General features: G+C 53.0%; 1 protein-coding gene across 1 annotated transcript; it reads left to right on the forward strand.

The window, feature by feature from the left end:
• The first annotated feature begins 3,196 nt into the window (after window positions 1-3,196).
• Window positions 3,197-15,803, forward strand: LOC138818489 (laminin subunit beta-2-like). The gene is made up of 33 exons (XM_070009409.1): window positions 3,197-3,297; window positions 3,376-3,461; window positions 3,614-3,786; window positions 3,873-4,008; window positions 4,094-4,167; window positions 4,542-4,730; window positions 4,847-4,910; window positions 5,125-5,327; window positions 5,418-5,538; window positions 6,306-6,494; window positions 6,691-6,870; window positions 6,989-7,101; window positions 7,399-7,478; window positions 7,561-7,693; window positions 7,865-8,023; window positions 8,101-8,228; window positions 9,641-9,770; window positions 10,648-10,840; window positions 10,918-11,061; window positions 11,441-11,672; window positions 11,758-11,921; window positions 12,022-12,246; window positions 12,337-12,554; window positions 12,650-12,746; window positions 12,840-13,212; window positions 13,309-13,493; window positions 13,574-13,815; window positions 13,896-14,244; window positions 14,530-14,737; window positions 14,821-14,962; window positions 15,045-15,221; window positions 15,307-15,466; window positions 15,555-15,803. The coding sequence occupies exons 2-33, from the start codon at window positions 3,377-3,379 to the stop codon at window positions 15,689-15,691; spliced, it is 5,403 nt and encodes a 1,800-aa protein (XP_069865510.1). The 5' UTR covers window positions 3,197-3,297; window position 3,376; the 3' UTR covers window positions 15,692-15,803.
• Window positions 15,804-16,102: the final 299 nt, after the last annotated feature.

Raw genomic sequence — 16,102 nt, forward strand, 5'->3', positions numbered from 1 at the left:
CCCAAGTCCTGAGTTCAAGCCCCAAGGCCAGTACACACACCAAGTCCTGAGTTCAAGCCCCAGGGCCAGTACACACACACACACACACACACACACACACACACACACACACGGTGCTAATAAGGTAACACACACACACACACATGGTGCTAATAAGGTAAAATAGGAGCCCTTCCGGTTCTACTATCACCTTATCCAACCAAGGAAAAAATTGGCAGTTGTGCTGTTCAGAATTAACCTGTAGCCACCATAGCCAGAAGCCTGTCTGTCAGCTGCAAGTGGGGAAGAGGTTGAGGACTCTTGAAAGGCTGTTTTTGGTTTGTGGAGATGATATGGGTTGTCCTGGACAGGATGAATCCTATAGAGTTCTGAGTCTACCAGAGGCTCAAGTGTGTTAGGAAATTTTGGAGTGAAAAGGTAACATATATCTACTGTCTGTCTTGGGCCTTTTCCCAAGATTGCTTCAGTGAATCTTTTTTTTTTTTTTTTTTTTTTTTTTTGTCGGTCGTGGGGCTTGAACTCTGGGCCTGGGCGCTGTCCCTCAGCTCTTCAGCTCAAGGCTAGCGCTCTACCACTTGAGCTACAGCGCCACTTCCGGTTTTCTGGTGGTTTATTGGAGATAGGAGTCTCATGGTCTCTCCTGCCCGGGCTGGCTTTGAACCGTGATCCTCAGATCTCAGCCTCCTGAGTAGCTAGGATTACAGGCGTGAGCCACCAGCGCCCGGCTGCTTCGGTGAATCTTGGGACTAGCAAGGCCATGGCATTGAACATTGTTCTCCCAGATTAATCATGGCAGTCACAAGACATGCTGGCAGGCAGAGAACGGTAAGAATGTCAACTTGCCTATGTGTAAGAATCTCAGATCATGGCCTGGTTACGGACTAGCCTTTAGAGCTACAGATGAGAAGGTCACAATCTGGGCCTTGCCCACTTCATTGAATCTTTCACCGTGATCCAGTCCCCCAGACTGCAGGTTTGCTCTATAAGTGCTATTCCTACCAGTTAGTCTTTCCCCTGATGCTAGAACTCACTCTTGGGCCCCAGACATTCCAGTTCTGCTTCCTGAAAACTCAATAGACCACATCCATTCCTTGTATATGTACTAGTACTTCGCCTGCAACTGCTCAGGCTGCTTCCTCCTGCCCCTCACCACGGATCAGTGATCTCATCTGTGACCACTCTTATAAGAAGCAAGACCCTATCTCAAAAATAACCCAGAGGAGCTGGGCTCCGATGGCTCATGCCTGTCATCCTAGCTACTCAGGAGGCTGAGATCTGAGGATCATGGTTCAAAGCCAGCCCAGGCAGAAAAGTCTGTGAGACACTTATCTCCCATAAACCACTAGAAAACCGGAAGTGGTGCTGTGGTTCAAGTGGTAGAGCGCTGGCTTTGAGCTGAAGAGCTGAGGGACAGAGCCCAAGCCCAGAGTTTAAGCCCCACAACTGACAAAAAAAAAAAAAAAAAAAACCTACGGGATAACAAGTCTGAGTTCAGTGGCCCTGAGTTCAAGCCCCATACTGACAAAAAGAAAATAGGCCAGGCTGGGAAGGTGGCCCAGTGGTGGTAGAGTGCTTGCCTTGCATGCATGAGGCCCTGGGTTCAATTCCTCACCACCATATAAGCAGAAAAAAAAGCCAGAAGTGGTGCTGTGGCTCAAGTAAAGTGCTAGCCTTGAACTGAAGGGCTGAAGGACAGTGGCCAGACCCAGAGTTCAAGCCCCACAACTGGCAAAAAAACAGGCACCCCAGCTGGGCACTAGTGGCAGAGATCGAGAGAATTATTGTTGGAAGCCAGTCCAGGCAAAAAATTCATGAGAACCCATCTCAAAAGAAAAAGCTGGTAGACATAAGAGTTTAGGGGCAGGGGCAGAGTCTGGCTCAGATGAACTGATCTCCTGATCATCTCAGATGAACAGGCCCTGGAGCAGTAGACAGCAGAACTGTATGAGCATATGACTTGGCACACCCAATCCTCTGATGTGTGTGTGTGTGTGTTTGTGTGTGTTGTGCAACGGTCCTGAATTCAGGGGTTTGGGCACTGTCTCTGAGCATTTGTGTTCAAGGCTAGTGCTCTACCACTTGGAGCCACAGCTCTACTTCTGGCTTTCTGGGCATTTATTAGAGATTAAAAAAAAAAAATCTCCTGGACTTTTCGGCCTGGGCTGGTTTTGAACCACAATCTTCAGATCTCTGCCTACTAAGCAGGTAAGATTATAGACATGAGCCACCCAGTTGATCTAACATTTTAACCCCAGAGGACCGCCCCCCCCCCTCAGATGACCCTGGAACCCTCCCCCTCCCCCAGACACCTATTCCAATGAAGGGACAGTCCACAGGACTGAACTGCCCATCCCCATGTTCCTTTGTAAAGCAGGGTGTGTTCCCCTTCAGGAACTCCCAGCATACTTCTGCCATCCTGCAGCTCCCAGTATTCTGCCTGGCCCCAAACAAAGCCTTTCTATCTGTAGCAGCCCAGAGCAAGCTTGATCCACTGAAGACCAGCGACTCTTCCCGCTGGAGTCCCAGGGGTTTGGGCGGGGCAGGAGCATTCCAACCCTGGGCACCAGGGCTCCCAGAGATCTGGAAGGTCCGGAGTGGATAGAACACAAGATTGGGATTCTCTTGCCACTGATCTGCTCCAGTCCATTTTCCTGTGTGGGAACAAGGCATCTCTGCCCCCAGCCTGCTTTGCTGTAGGGTCTAGGAGAGAGGTCCCTGGAACTGTGCTTCAGGCACAGTGGGGGCTTTCCCATCCTTCCTGTCTTTTGAGCTGGGTTAAAGTTCCCCGGAGTTCTGAATAGAGGAACTTACCTGCTCTATTTGCATCCTCCCACTTCCCTGAGATATTGGAGCCGGAGGATCACAGCTGTGTGTGCAGTGATTTCCTCAGGGGTGACAGGGACTATGTTTGGCCCTGTATGGAAGATCGCAAAGATTAGAAACCTTTCATTTACTTCTGACATGTTTCCAACTTTGTGAGCTCTGCTCCTAGGGTGGCCTAAACACATCAGATTCCTTATTTTCCCCTGCTCTTGACTTGGGGGCCCAAATGAAGATAAGTGGGTGAAATGATCAGTGTCTGGTTTCTGGGATGAGGGCGGGAGCGGAGTGGCTTCTGTTCTGTGGAATGTTCCTGTCTCTGATCCGCTCCAGAGTTTCTTTTTTGCCTTGCTTCCCAACTTTGCTCAAACTCTCCTAACTCTGAGCTTCAGTGGAGGGATTGCTGCCCTGCTGAACAAACCCTGGGACCTTCTGAAGGCTGGGAGAGAAACCAGCCCAGGACCCCACACCATCAGGGTCAGCTTGAGACCCTAAGGGGAGGGGGATGGGATCGAGCCCCAAACCCTTCATCTCCCTTCTTTCCTTTTTCTTCAGGATGCAGTGGGCCTCGGGGGAACGAGGGAGGGGCTGGCGATCTTATTCTGTGCCTTGGGAGCTTGGACTGGGCCTGCTTCTAAGTGGTAAGGGAGGGCAGGAGGGGGGGGGGACAGCTAGGATTGTGGAATGTGATGTGGTGGTATGTCGTGGGGGTAGCCACCACTGGGGAACATGGGATAGGACCATCTGATGGAAACAACTGGAGAACTGGCTGACCCACTATCTTCCTACCCAGTGTTGGCTGCCATACTGGCCCAGGCCCAGGCCTTGGATGTGCCTGGTTGTTCACGAGGAAGCTGTTACCCAGCCACGGGAGACCTGTTGGTGGGCCGTGCAGACAGACTGACTGCCTCATCTACCTGTGGCCTGCACGGCCCCCAGCCCTACTGCATCGTTAGTCACCTACAGGTACTGATGGGGCCTGGATGGAAGGCAGCATCAGAATGGGGCTAGATCTGGTGAAGGCCTTTGATCGTAACCTTGACCCAATCCAGGATGAGAAGAAGTGCTTCTTGTGTGACTCCCGACGCCCCTTCTCTGCCCGAGATAACCCGCACAGCCATCGCATCCAGAATGTAGTTACTAGCTTTGCACCGCAGCGCCGGACAGCCTGGTGGCAATCAGAGAATGGTGAGGCTGTTGGCGTGGGTTCTGGAATGAGCAAGGCTGCGCACCTGTAGCCTCGTGGCCTTGACCTCTTTAACTTCTGCTCCAGGTATCTCCAAGGTCACCATCCAGCTGGACTTGGAGGCTGAGTTCCATTTCACACACCTCATTATGACCTTCAAGGTGCCTGCATGTTTGGGAGCCTAGCTAAATTACCCCCTTAGCTCCCCATTACCTACCCGTCTCCTGCTGATCCTCCCCACACCCCCTATTTTTCAACCCCAATCTCTCTGAGTTCATAATGTGAATGGTACATGCCTTCCCATAAACCATTCATCTCCAGATCTTTGCACACACAGTTTTTCTGCCCCAATCCTGAATCACAGCCCACCCAATAGAGATGTCTTCCTTCCTGGGACATTGTTTGGTTTCTATGATCACCCTTACCTCTCTGTGAGAAATCTGAAGGGTCATCTCAGGCTGAACATGGATCTCAATAGCCTGGTACTTTCTGATGAGCCATGTCCCCGCCCCCCTCCCCTTCCTCCGTCACTTAGACTTTTCGCCCTGCTGCCATGCTAGTGGAACGTTCTGCAGACTTCGGCCGTACCTGGCATGTGTACAGATATTTTTCCTATGACTGTGGGGCTGATTTCCCAGGAATCCCACTGGCACCCCCACGGCACTGGGATGATGTTGTGTGTGAGTCCCGCTACTCAGAAATTGAACCATCTACGGAAGGCGAGGTGAGGACTAGAATCTGCCCTGAGTCCAGAAAGCAGGCCGGGGAGGGCTGTGTGAGGTAGAGAGGGGGAAATAATGTACTTAAGGCAAGGTTTCTGTGGACTTCCTCCCTCCCTAGGTCATCTATCGGGTGTTGGACCCAGCCATTCCTATCCCAGATCCCTACAGCTCACGGATTCAGAGTGAGTATATCATCCTTTGCATCTGGCACCATCCCCAGTGTCCCCACTGGGGCCCCAGTGACTATTTTAGGTGCTTGCTAGGGCGGGTGCCAAGCTCAGTTTAGCAGGAGACAGGAGGCCTCTCAAGGTCACCTTGGCAGCTGCAGCCCCTGTGTGGGTATCAACCAGGGCTTGCCTGGTTAACTGAACTCACCCCTCACCCTTCTCCCCTCAGATCTGTTGAAGATCACCAACCTCCGGGTGAACCTGACTCGGCTTCATACACTCGGGGACAATCTACTAGACCCAAGAAGGGAGATCCGAGAGAAATACTATTATGCTCTCTATGAGCTGGTTGTACGTGGCAACTGCTTCTGCTATGGGCATGCTTCACAGTGTGCTCCTGCCCCAGGGGCACCGACCCACGCCGAGGGCATGGTGAGAGGGGTTCAGATGGGTGGGATAGGGATCAGGGCAGGGACAGGCGTGGCTGGGTAGTGCTGACCTCCTGCCCGCTCATTTCCTTAGGTGCACGGGGCCTGCATCTGCAAACATAACACGCGTGGCCTCAACTGTGAGCAGTGCCAAGATTTCTATCATGACCTGCCCTGGCGGCCAGCTGAGGATGGCTACAGTCATGCCTGCAGAAGTAAGATTCTGGCTTCCATCGCATCCAACTTTTAGCGCCTGTCAGGTTTTGGGCAGCCCTTAGAGCTATTTGGTTAATCCCTTAACACTACTTCAGGCTGGGTCCAATGGGTATCCAGGGAGTTGGAGGTGTGACTCACTTGGTAGAGTGCTAGCCAATGAGAGAAAGCATCAGGTACTGAATTTGCATCTCAGCCTCAGACCAAAAAAAGAAAAGGAACAAAGAGGGGCTGGGAAGGTGGCTTAGTGGTAGAGTGCTTGCCTACCATGCATGAAGTCCTGGGTTCGATTCCCCAGGATCATATAAACAGGAAAAAGCTGGAGCCGGGCACTGGTGGCTACTCAGGAGGCTGAGATTTGAGGATCAAGGGTCAAAGCCAGCCAGGCCAGGAAAGGCTGTGAGACTCTTGTCTCCAATTAACTATCAGAAAACCAAAGTGGCACTGTGGTTCAAGTGGTAGAGCACTCGCCTTGAGCAAAAGCAGCTCAGGGACAGTGCCCAGGCCCTGAGTTCAAGATCTATGACCAGCAAAAAGAAAAGAAAGAAAGAAAAGAAAAAGCCTGAAGTGGCACCACTCGGTGGTTCAACTGGTAGAGTGCTAGCCTTGAAACTCAGAGTCAGTGCCTAGGCCCGCGGACTGGCAGGGAAAAAAAAGTCACACACAAATTCTGGTCAGTGGGAAGACTCTAAAGCAACACTAGGCCTCCCCACACCCCTTACCCTCAAGACCTGGTCTGTGCCTCAAATACCCTCTGCTTACCCCATAGAATGTGAGTGCCATGGGCACAGCCACAGCTGTCACTTCGACATGGCCATGTACCTGGCATCTGGCAATGTAAGTGGAGGTGTGTGTGATGAATGTCAACATCACACGGCTGGACACCATTGTGAAGTCTGCCGGCCCTTCTTCTACCGGGACCCAACCAAGGACCTACGCGATCCAGCTGTGTGCCGCCGTAAGGCTGGGGCTAGGGGGTTGTTAAGGAGGGCAGAACAGCTGGACTGGAGCCAGAAATTGGGAAGTCATGGTGCTATTCAGGTTGCCTAGAACTGATGTGGTGGGAGTTTGGGAATTAGACTGGGAATGGAGAAGATTGATGCTTATTAGAGGGACTTTATGCCTCTTATTTGTTTTTCCCCTGTGTCTTTTAGCCTGTGATTGTGACCCTATGGGTTCCCAAGATGGTGGTCGCTGCGATTCCCATGACGATCCCACCCTAGGACTGGTATCAGGCCAATGTCGCTGCAAAGAACACGTGATGGGTACTCGTTGCCAGCAGTGCCGTGATGGCTTCTTCGGGCTCAGTGCCAGTGACCCTCAAGGCTGCCAGCGTATGTGCCTCTTGGGCTGACCTTTAACCCCTGACCTTTTCACTACTGTTAACTACACCTGAATCTGAACATTGCCTTAGCTACCCAAAGTGTTCAAGGGTCTTTTTTTTTCATGCAGGTTGTCAATGTAATGCACGGGGCACGGTGTCTGGGACTACCCCTTGTGACCCCCATAGTGGAACCTGTTTCTGCAAACGTCTAGTGACTGGACATGGCTGTGACCATTGCCTGGTATGACTGGAGGGAACTGGGGTCTAGGATCCTGAAAATGTTCTCTGATCTGAACCCATGGGGTTTTTTTTTCAGAGGGTGGGGAGGGGCGGTGGAGCAATGCCCATACTCCAATGTGAAGGGGTGCTGAAAATTAAAAAGCCCAGCCTTGGCTGATTAACAAGGGTTGAAGACCAGTGGTTTGGGAGACAGAAGCAGGGAATATGGTTGGATTCCCCGTTGGGAAGAAGAGGGGGCGGGGACAGGGGTGGGGGTGGGGAGGTCTATTTCTGACCCTTAGCAATCCCTTTCCTTTAGCCTGGCCACTGGGGCTTGAGCCATGATCTGCTGGGCTGCCGCCCTTGTGACTGCGATGTGGGTGGTGCCTTGGATCCTCAGTAAGTACTCTATAGGGGTGCTGGGGAGCCAGGCAGGGGACAGAAGAGGGGGTTCTTCTTGAGTAATCACAGTGTCCTTCAGATGTGATGAAGCCACCGGTCAGTGCCGCTGCCGCCAGCACATGATTGGGCGACGCTGTGAACAAGTACAGCCTGGGTACTTCCGGCCCTTTCTGGACCACTTAACTTGGGAGGCTGAAGATGCCCGAGGGCAGGTAAATGTGCCCGAGAGAAATGAGATAGGGATGTCTGAGAGGCTGGATGATGGGTAGGGCCTGGAGTGAGCTATACAGCGTTGGGTGAGATCTTGGCAGAACTGGGCTGGTTATGGCAGAAGAGATGGTGTCTTACCTGAACCTCTATCCCTGGTCGCATGATCTTCCCAGGGGCTTGATGTGGTGGAGCGCCTGATGACCAGCCAGGGGACTCCATCTTGGACTGGCCCAGGTTTTGTGCGGCTGCGGGAAGGTCAAGTGTTAGAGTTCCTGGTGACCTCTTTGCCGAAGGCCATGGACTATGACATTCTGCTACGCTTGGAGCCTCAGGTCAGCCCCTAGGAATTGTGACCTGGAGTGAAATCTCTGGCTGTGGAAGCAGCTCCTGGTTCATCTTCTTTTCTCAGGTCCCTGAGCAATGGGCAGAGATTGAGTTGATGGTGCAGCGGCCAGGGCCTGTGTCTGCCCATAGCCCATGTGGGCATGTGCTGCCTAAGGATGATCGTATCCAAGGGACTCTGCAACCAAACACCAGGTAAAGGCACTGATGGTTGTCATGATGAAGGGTTGCAGGGCCTAGTCTAGCCAGGCACCTGTAAGATCCCACTGCTTATTAATCTATTCTTTCCTTCAAGTACCTCTTCCTGGATCAGGATCCTAGCTCAAGTTGTACAGCATTAGCCCTGGCTTAGATCCTTAGTACTTGGGGGGGGGGCGCGGTGCAGGGGACAAGGAAAAGGAGGAAGCCAGATACTAATGGCTCACACCTGCCATCCTAGCTACAAAGGAGACTGAGATCTGAGGCTCCCAGTTCAAAACCAGCCCTGGCAGGAAATCCTGTGGAGACTCTTTATCTCCAGTTAACCACTAAAAAGCTAGAAGTAGAGCTGTGGCTAAATGGGTTAAACATAAGCTTGGAGCATAAAAGCTCAGGAACCATACCCAGTTCCTGAGTTCAAGACCTAGGACTGACAAAAACAAACAGAAACATCCTTGGTAAGCCTTTTTTGCTAAGCTGTGTTCAATATGGTTTATGGTCACAGGAAGGAAGGAAGCAAAACAAAGCCTGCTCTCTCAGGGGTCTAAGGTTAAGAGGCCAAAGCAAGAATTAATGGAAAGCAGACATTGTCACTACAGGAAGCAGGGTGGGGGAGGGAGGTGTGGGTAACATCAGAAGATTCTGAACAGGGATTTGACTGGTTAGGTTAATCTTTTGAACACAAGGGACAAGGGAACACTTTAGAGGATCTATAGTGGAGCTGACCCTCCCCCCCAAAAGGCTAAGGGTATGGCTCAAGGGGTAGCCTAGCAAGCACAAGGCATTGATATCGAACCCTAATGTTTTCAAAAAAGAAAGAAAGAACTGGGCTTACACCTGGAATCCAAGCTACTCAGGAGGCTGAGATATGAGGGTCACAGTTCAAAGCCAGCCCAGACTGGCTAACTCTTATCTCCAGTGAACCACCAGAAAACCAAAAGTGGCCCTGTGGATCCAAGTGGTAGAGTGCTAGCCTTGAGTGAAAGAACTCAGGAACAGAGTGCCCAGACCCTGAGCTTAAGCCCCACAGCTGCCAAAATTAAAAGAGAAAAAGAGACAGAGACAGAGAGACAGAGACTAAAAAAAAGAAAAAAGGAAAAGAAAGGAAAGGAAAAGAAAAATGAAAGAACTGGAAAGTTCCCATGTCAGTCTGTATGCTTCTAGTGATACTGGTCTTCACAGGGCGTATGATTCCAGAAACACATTATGCTAATATTCTGAGACAGATTCTCTGTAAGATACCCAGCAGCTTCTCTGTTGGCCTAGTGCCACTCCGCCCAGCCTGAATCAAGCAATAGTCTCTGCCTTGGCTAATTGGTTGCTCTGAGTAGGGTATAATAGACCCAGGATGATGGGCATAGGGACTCTGTATAACACCCACCTGCCCCTTACCCCCCACCCCATGCCAGGTACATGATGCTTCCCAGACCTGTCTGCCTTGAGCCTGGCATCTCCTATAAGCTGCATCTAAAGCTGGTGCGAACAGGAGGAAGTACCCAGCCTGCGATCTACTCTGGACCTGACCTGCTTGTTGATTCGGTGAACAATACCCTCCAATAAAAAATGGCAGAGACTAGGATCCTGGCAGGAAGGGGTCAATGGAAAAGGGGGCATGCCACGTGCTGGTGGCTCATGTTTGTCATCCTAGCTACCTCAGGAAGCTGAGATCTGAGGATCATAGCTCAAAGCCAGCTTGGGCAGGAAAGTCTATGAGACTCCTAACTCCAATGAGACACCAGAAAACCAGAAGTGAGGCTGTGGCTAAAGTGGTAGAACACTAGCCTTGAGTGAAAGAGCTTAGGGAGCTGGGCACTAGTTGCTCACGCCTATGATCCTAGCTACTCAGGAGACAGAGATCTGAGGATTTTAGTTCAAAGCCAGCCCAGGCAGGAAAGTCTGTGAGACTCTTATCCCCTATAAATCACTCAGAAAACAGGAAGTGGTGCTGTGGCTCAAGTGGTAGAGTGCTAGTCTTAAGCAGAAGAGCTGAGGGACAGTGCCCAGGCCCAGAATTCAAGCCCCACAATCGACAAAAAGAAAAATGTAAAAAAAAGAAAGAGGGCTGGGAATGTGGCTTTTAGTGGCAGAGTGTTTGCCTAGCATGCAGGAAAGCCCTGGCTTCAATTCCACAGTACCATATACACAGAAGAAGCCAGAAGTGGTGCTGTGGCTCAAGTGGTAGAGCGCTAGCCTGGAGCAAAAGAAGCTCAAGGACAGTGCCCAGGCCCTGAGTTCAAGCTCTAGGACTGGCAAAAAAAAAAAAAAAAAAAAAAAAAAAAAGGAAAGAAAGAGAAAAGGAAGGAAGGAAGGAAGGAAGGCAGGCAGGCAGACCCATGATAGGGCCAAGACCAAGTACTCTGGCAGTATCAATGTATTTCCCTCTTTGAGCTGCACTGTTCCTTGTTCATCCATCTAGTTGGTGCTACTGCCCCGCGTCCTGGTGCTAGAGATGTTTAGTGCAGGGGATGCTGTTGCTCTGGAGCGCCGTGCCACCTTTGAACACTATCGCTGCCATGAGGAAGGTCTGCTGCCCAGCAAGAATCCACCCTCGGAGGCCTGTGGCCCTCTTCTCATCAGCCTGTCCACTCTCATCTACAATGGCGCATTGCGTGAGTACTTCTGATGTGGATTGGCTGGGCAGAGAGGTGGAGGCTCAGGCTGATTTGGTTTCCTTTCATTCCTACAGCGTGTCAGTGTGACCCTCAAGGCTCACTGAGTTCTGAGTGCAACCCTCATGGTGGCCAATGCCTGTGTAAACCTGGAGTGGTTGGGCGCCGCTGTGATCTCTGTGCCACTGGCTACTATGGCTTTGGCCCTACAGGATGTCAAGGTATTTGCTTCTTCCTGACTTCTGGCCTCTTCCTTCCTTCCTTCCTTCCTTCCTTCCTTCCTTCCTTCCTTCCTTCCTTCCTTCCTTCCGTCCTTTCTCTCTCTCTCTCTCTTTCTTTCTTTTCTTTCATCGGTCATGGGGCTTGAACTCTGGGCTTGGGCACTGCCCCTGAGCTCTTCAGCTTAAGGCGAGCACTCTACCACTTGAGCCACAGTGCCACTTCCGATTTTCTGGTGGTTCATTGGAGATAAGAGTCTTACAGACTTTCCAGCCCTGGGCTGGCTTTGAACCACGATTCTCAGATCTCAGCCTCCTAAATAGCTAGAATGACAGGCGTGAGCCACTGGCACTGGCTCTAAATTTCTTCTTCTACCCCTAGCCTGTCAGTGCAGCCCTGAGGGGGCACTCAGTGGTTTATGTGAAGGAACTAGTGGACAATGTCCCTGCCGAACGGGTGCCTTTGGACTTCGCTGTGATCGCTGCCAACGTGGCCAGTGGGGATTTCCTAGTTGCCGGCCCTGTGTCTGCAATGGGCATGCGGACGAATGCGATTCTCACACGGGCATTTGCCTGAGCTGTCGTGATCACACCGGGGGTGAACACTGTGAAAGGTGAGCTTAGAGCAGCTTTGAGTGGGTTGATGGTTGGCCAGGCTGCCCGGGGATGCTTAGAACTCTTCCCTTTCTTCCCCTATAGGTGCCTTGCTGGTTTCCATGGAGACCCACGGCTGCCGTATGGCAATCAGTGTCGACCCTGTCCTTGTCCTGAAGGCCCTGGGAGCCAACGACACTTTGCCACATCTTGTCACCGGGATGGGTACTCTCAGCAGATCATGTGCCATTGCCGGGCAGGCTACACGGGTGAGTGGTTTATGGGGAGTGGGGGGCAGGGAGGCAGGCACTGAGATCAAGCTGAGCTGGCTGAGGTGAATACTTATGGCTTTCTCTTGATCATGGGCAGGGCCACGGTGTGAAACTTGCGCCCCTGGGCACTTTGGGGACCCCTCAAAGCCAGGTGGTAGGTGCCAACTGTGTGAATGCAGTGGGAATATTGATCCCAAGGACCCTGAGGCCTGTGACCCCCGCACGGGGCAATGCTTACGTTGCTTATACCACACGGAAGGCCCTGGCTGTGCTATCTGCAAGCCTGGCTTCCATGGGCAAGCTGCTCAACAGAGCTGCCATCGTGAGTATGGATACAGGATGGGATGGCTGGGGGGTGGGGGGGCTCCACCGACTGGGCTCTTGACTGTTGTCCTCATCTTTGTTGGCATAGGTTGCACCTGCAATCTGCTGGGCACAAGTTCCCAGCACTGCCCATCGGTTGACCGGTGCCACTGTGATCCAAACAGTGGGCAGTGCCCGTGTCTCCCCAATGTCCAGGGCCTTAGCTGTGACCGTTGTGCCCCCAACTTTTGGAATCTCACCAGTGGCCGTGGCTGCCAACCTTGTGCTTGCCACCCAACCCGGGCTAGAGGCCCCAGCTGTAATGAGGTATGGAATCCTGTAGCTCTCTGGATAGATGGTTGCCTAGCTGTCTGCTTCATTTTGAGAACTCAGTCTGAACCTTGGCTCTGTTCTCACTCTAGTTCACAGGGCAGTGCCACTGTCGTGCTGGCTTTGGTGGGCGGACTTGTTCTGAGTGCCAAGAGCTCCACTGGGGAGACCCTGGCTTGCAGTGCCGCGGTGAGGCAGCTGGGGAGACCGGGGTGGATGGAGGAGATTTGTTAGGAGGTCCCCAAGAGGCCCAAACTCTACAGTGTATGTCCTTTCCTGCAGCTTGTGATTGTGACCCTCGTGGAATAGACACTCCTCAGTGCCACCGAGCCACAGGCCACTGTAGCTGCCGCCCGGGTGTGTCTGGTGTGCGTTGTGATCAGTGTGCCCGAGGATTCTCCGGTGTCTTTCCTGCCTGCTACCCTTGCCATACGTGCTTTGGGGATTGGGACCGTGTGGTGCAAGACTTGTCTGCTCGTACCCGGCGCTTGGAGCAATGGGCCCAGGAGTTGCAACAGACGGGTGTGCTTGGTGCCTTTGAGAGCAACTTTCTGAAACTGCAAGAGAAGTTGGGCATGGTGCAGACCATCGTGGGTGCCCGCAATACCTCAGCTGCCTCCACGATGAAGTTGGTGGAGGCCACAGAGGAGCTGCGGTATGGAGGGGCCAGAAGAAACCTGATGGGATGGGGAACGGGCCCAATGGATGGAGGCTGCAGTCTCTCTAAACCTGCTCTCCCCTACTGATACAGGCGTGAAATCGGAAAGGCCACGGAGCACCTGACTCAGCTAGAGGCAGGACTGACAGACATACAGGATGAGAACTTCAATGCTAACCACGCACTCAGTGGTCTGGAGCGAGATGGGCTTGCACTAAATCTCACACTGAAGCAGCTTGATCAGCATCTGGACCTGCTCAAGCATTCAAATTTCCTTGGTAAGTGGTTGGCTACATAGGCAGGCAGATGGGCCCATGTTGATCTTCGGCTGACCATAGACCTCTGCCCCAACATTTAGGTGCCTTTGATAGCATCCGCCATGCCCACAGCCAGTCGGCAGAGGCAGAACGTCGTGCCAATACCTCTGCCCTGGCGGTACCCAGTCCTGTGAGCAACTCAGCAGATCTCCGGCGTCGCACTGAAAGGCTGATGGAAACTCAGAGGAAAGACTTTAATCGCAAACATCTGGCGAACCAGCAGGCACTGGGCAAGCTTTCAACCCATACTCAAGGCCTGAGTCTGACAGGCATAAATGAATTGGTGAGCTACAAGAGTGGGGTGGGATGGGGAGATGTGGGATGGTATTCTCACAGAGCTCTGACTTGTTCTGGGCCTGGCAGGTGTGTGGGGCCCCAGGGGATGCCCCGTGTGCTTCCAGCCCTTGTGGTGGTGCCGGCTGTCGGGATGAAGATGGGCAGCCCCGCTGTGGAGGCCTTGGCTGTAGTGGAGCAGCAGCCACAGCAGATCTAGCCCTAAGCCGGGCCCGGCATACACAAGCAGAGCTACAGCGGGCATTGGTAGACGGTGGAGGCATCCTCAGCCAAGTGGCTGAGACTCGTCGGCAGGCAGGCGAGGCCCAGCAGCGGGCCCAGGCAGCCTTGGACAAGGCTAATGCTACCAGAGGACAAGTGGAGCAGGCCAATCAGCAGCTTCGAGAACTCATCCAGAGTGTGAAGGACTTCCTCAGCCGTGAGCCTCCCACGTGGCCCCGGGGCCATGTGATTATTTCTCCTGTGTCTGTGTGTCTCTCCATTTCAGGACCTACAGTGGCTGAGCCCTGAGTCCTTGCTCCTATGTGACTCCTCTAACTTGTGTCTCTCACTTTGTGTCCCTTGTTATAATTTCCATCCCTATAGTGTATCCATATACCTATTAACAAACGCCTATCCCATGTCCTCCACCCCTCATGATGATTGTCCCCATACTCATGCTGGAGAATCTATCCTTAAGTTCTTTAACCTGTGTCCCCGATAGAGGAGGGGGCTGATCCTGATAGCATTGAGATGGTGGCCACACGGGTGCTGGAGCTGTCCATCCCAGCCTCACCTGAGCAGATCCAGAACCTGGCGAGTGCAATTGCAGAGCGAGTCCGAAGCTTGGCAGATGTGGACACCATCCTAGCACGGACGATGGGGGATGTGCGTCGGGCTGAGCAGCTACTTCAGGATGCACAGCGGGCAAGGTATGACCCAATCCAACCCTTACCCCTATCCTTGACAGCTGCCTGATCCTGATCTACAGGCTCTGATTCTCTCTTTTCTTCAGGAGCCGGGCTGAGAGTGAGAAACAGAAGGCAGAGATGGTACAGGTGGCACTGGAGGAGGCCCAGCGGGCACAGGGTGCTGCACAGGGGGCTATCCGAGCAGCAATGGTTGACACACAGGACACAGAGCAGACCCTGAACCAGGTGTGGTCTCTGTAGGACATCAGTGGGACAAGGTTATGGGCATGCCCATAGATCTGTTTAACCCTGGACTCATCCATGGCAGGTACAAGAGAAGATGGCTGGTGCTGAGCAGGCCCTTGGCTCTGCAGGTGAGCGGGCCCGGCAATTGGATGCTCTTTTGGAGGCTCTGAAACTGAAACGGGCAGCAAATAGCCTGGCAGCTTCTACTGCTGAAGAAACAGCAGATAGTGCCCAGAGCCGTGCCCGCGAGGCTGAGCAGGTAAGCTTGAGAGACAGCTGAAGGAGGTAATCATGGTTGAGTCTCTGCTGGGCTAGCATACTGACCCTGATCTCCACTTGCATAGCTATTGCAGGGAACAGTTGGCGACCAATACCAAACGGTAAGAACGCTGGCTGAACGCAAGGCCCAGGGTGTGCTGGCTGCGCAGAAGAGGGCAGAACGTCTGCGGGATGAGGCTCGCAACCTGTTACAGGAGGCTCAAGACAAGCTACGGAAGCTACAGGGTGAGAGGACTGTTTGGAGCAGAGGCCAGGAGGGGTGGGGATTATGGGAGAAGGACCCCCCCTGAAACTGATACTTGGCTCCTCCTAGAACTGGAGGGTGCCTATGAGGAAAACGAACGCGCACTGGAGGGGAAAGCAGCTCAGCTGGATGGTCTGGAAACCAAGATGCGCAGCGTGCTTCAAGCCATCAACCTGCAGGTGCAGATCTACAACACCTGCCAGTAACCCCTGCTCCAGGGCCTTCCCCCAAAGTCCCCAGCACTGCTGCGCACGCGCGTTGCCTACCCACATAGGAATGAGCCTGGCAGGGCTGGCAATAAACCAGTGTGAACCTCCACTATGTTGTCGGTCCTCTTTAATTTGGAACGTGTGCGTGTGCGTGTGCGTGTGTGTGTGATGAATGTCTCCGCTTCCAGACCTGGCCGGCCATCCTTGCCACCCACAGTACTAATAGCTCCAGCTAAGGCTCCAGCACCGGAAGTGCTCTTCTTCAGGGCTTGGGCCCGCCCAGGAGCTGTCCATCAACGCCAGCCCGCTCCCACCGGAAGTGCGTCACCAGCCCAGCGCTCGGCCTCCCCTCCGCCGTAACTAGAAGTGGAAACAAAACAAGCGGCTGTGGCGGCGGCGACGGCGGCG

Source organism: Dipodomys merriami, unplaced genomic scaffold, assembly GCF_024711535.1.
Source record: "Dipodomys merriami isolate MVZ:Mamm:240054 unplaced genomic scaffold, mDipMer1.0.p SCAF_767, whole genome shotgun sequence".
NCBI lineage: Eukaryota > Metazoa > Chordata > Mammalia > Rodentia > Heteromyidae > Dipodomys > Dipodomys merriami.

What these genes read in the sequence shown, in the direction of transcription:
- LOC138818489 (XM_070009409.1), top strand. Translation starts at nt 3,377, where the DNA reads ATGCAGTGGGCCTCGGGGGAACGAGGGAGGGGCTGGCGATCTTATTCT. An exon ending in ACTGGGCCTGCTTCTAAGTG is followed by an intron (nt 3,462 to 3,613) that starts GTAAGGGAGGGC and finishes CTTCCTACCCAG; the next exon opens with TGTTGGCTGCCATACTGGCC. An exon ending in TGACCCTCAAGGCTGCCAGC is followed by an intron (nt 6,871 to 6,988) that starts GTATGTGCCTCT and finishes TTTTTCATGCAG; the next exon opens with GTTGTCAATGTAATGCACGG.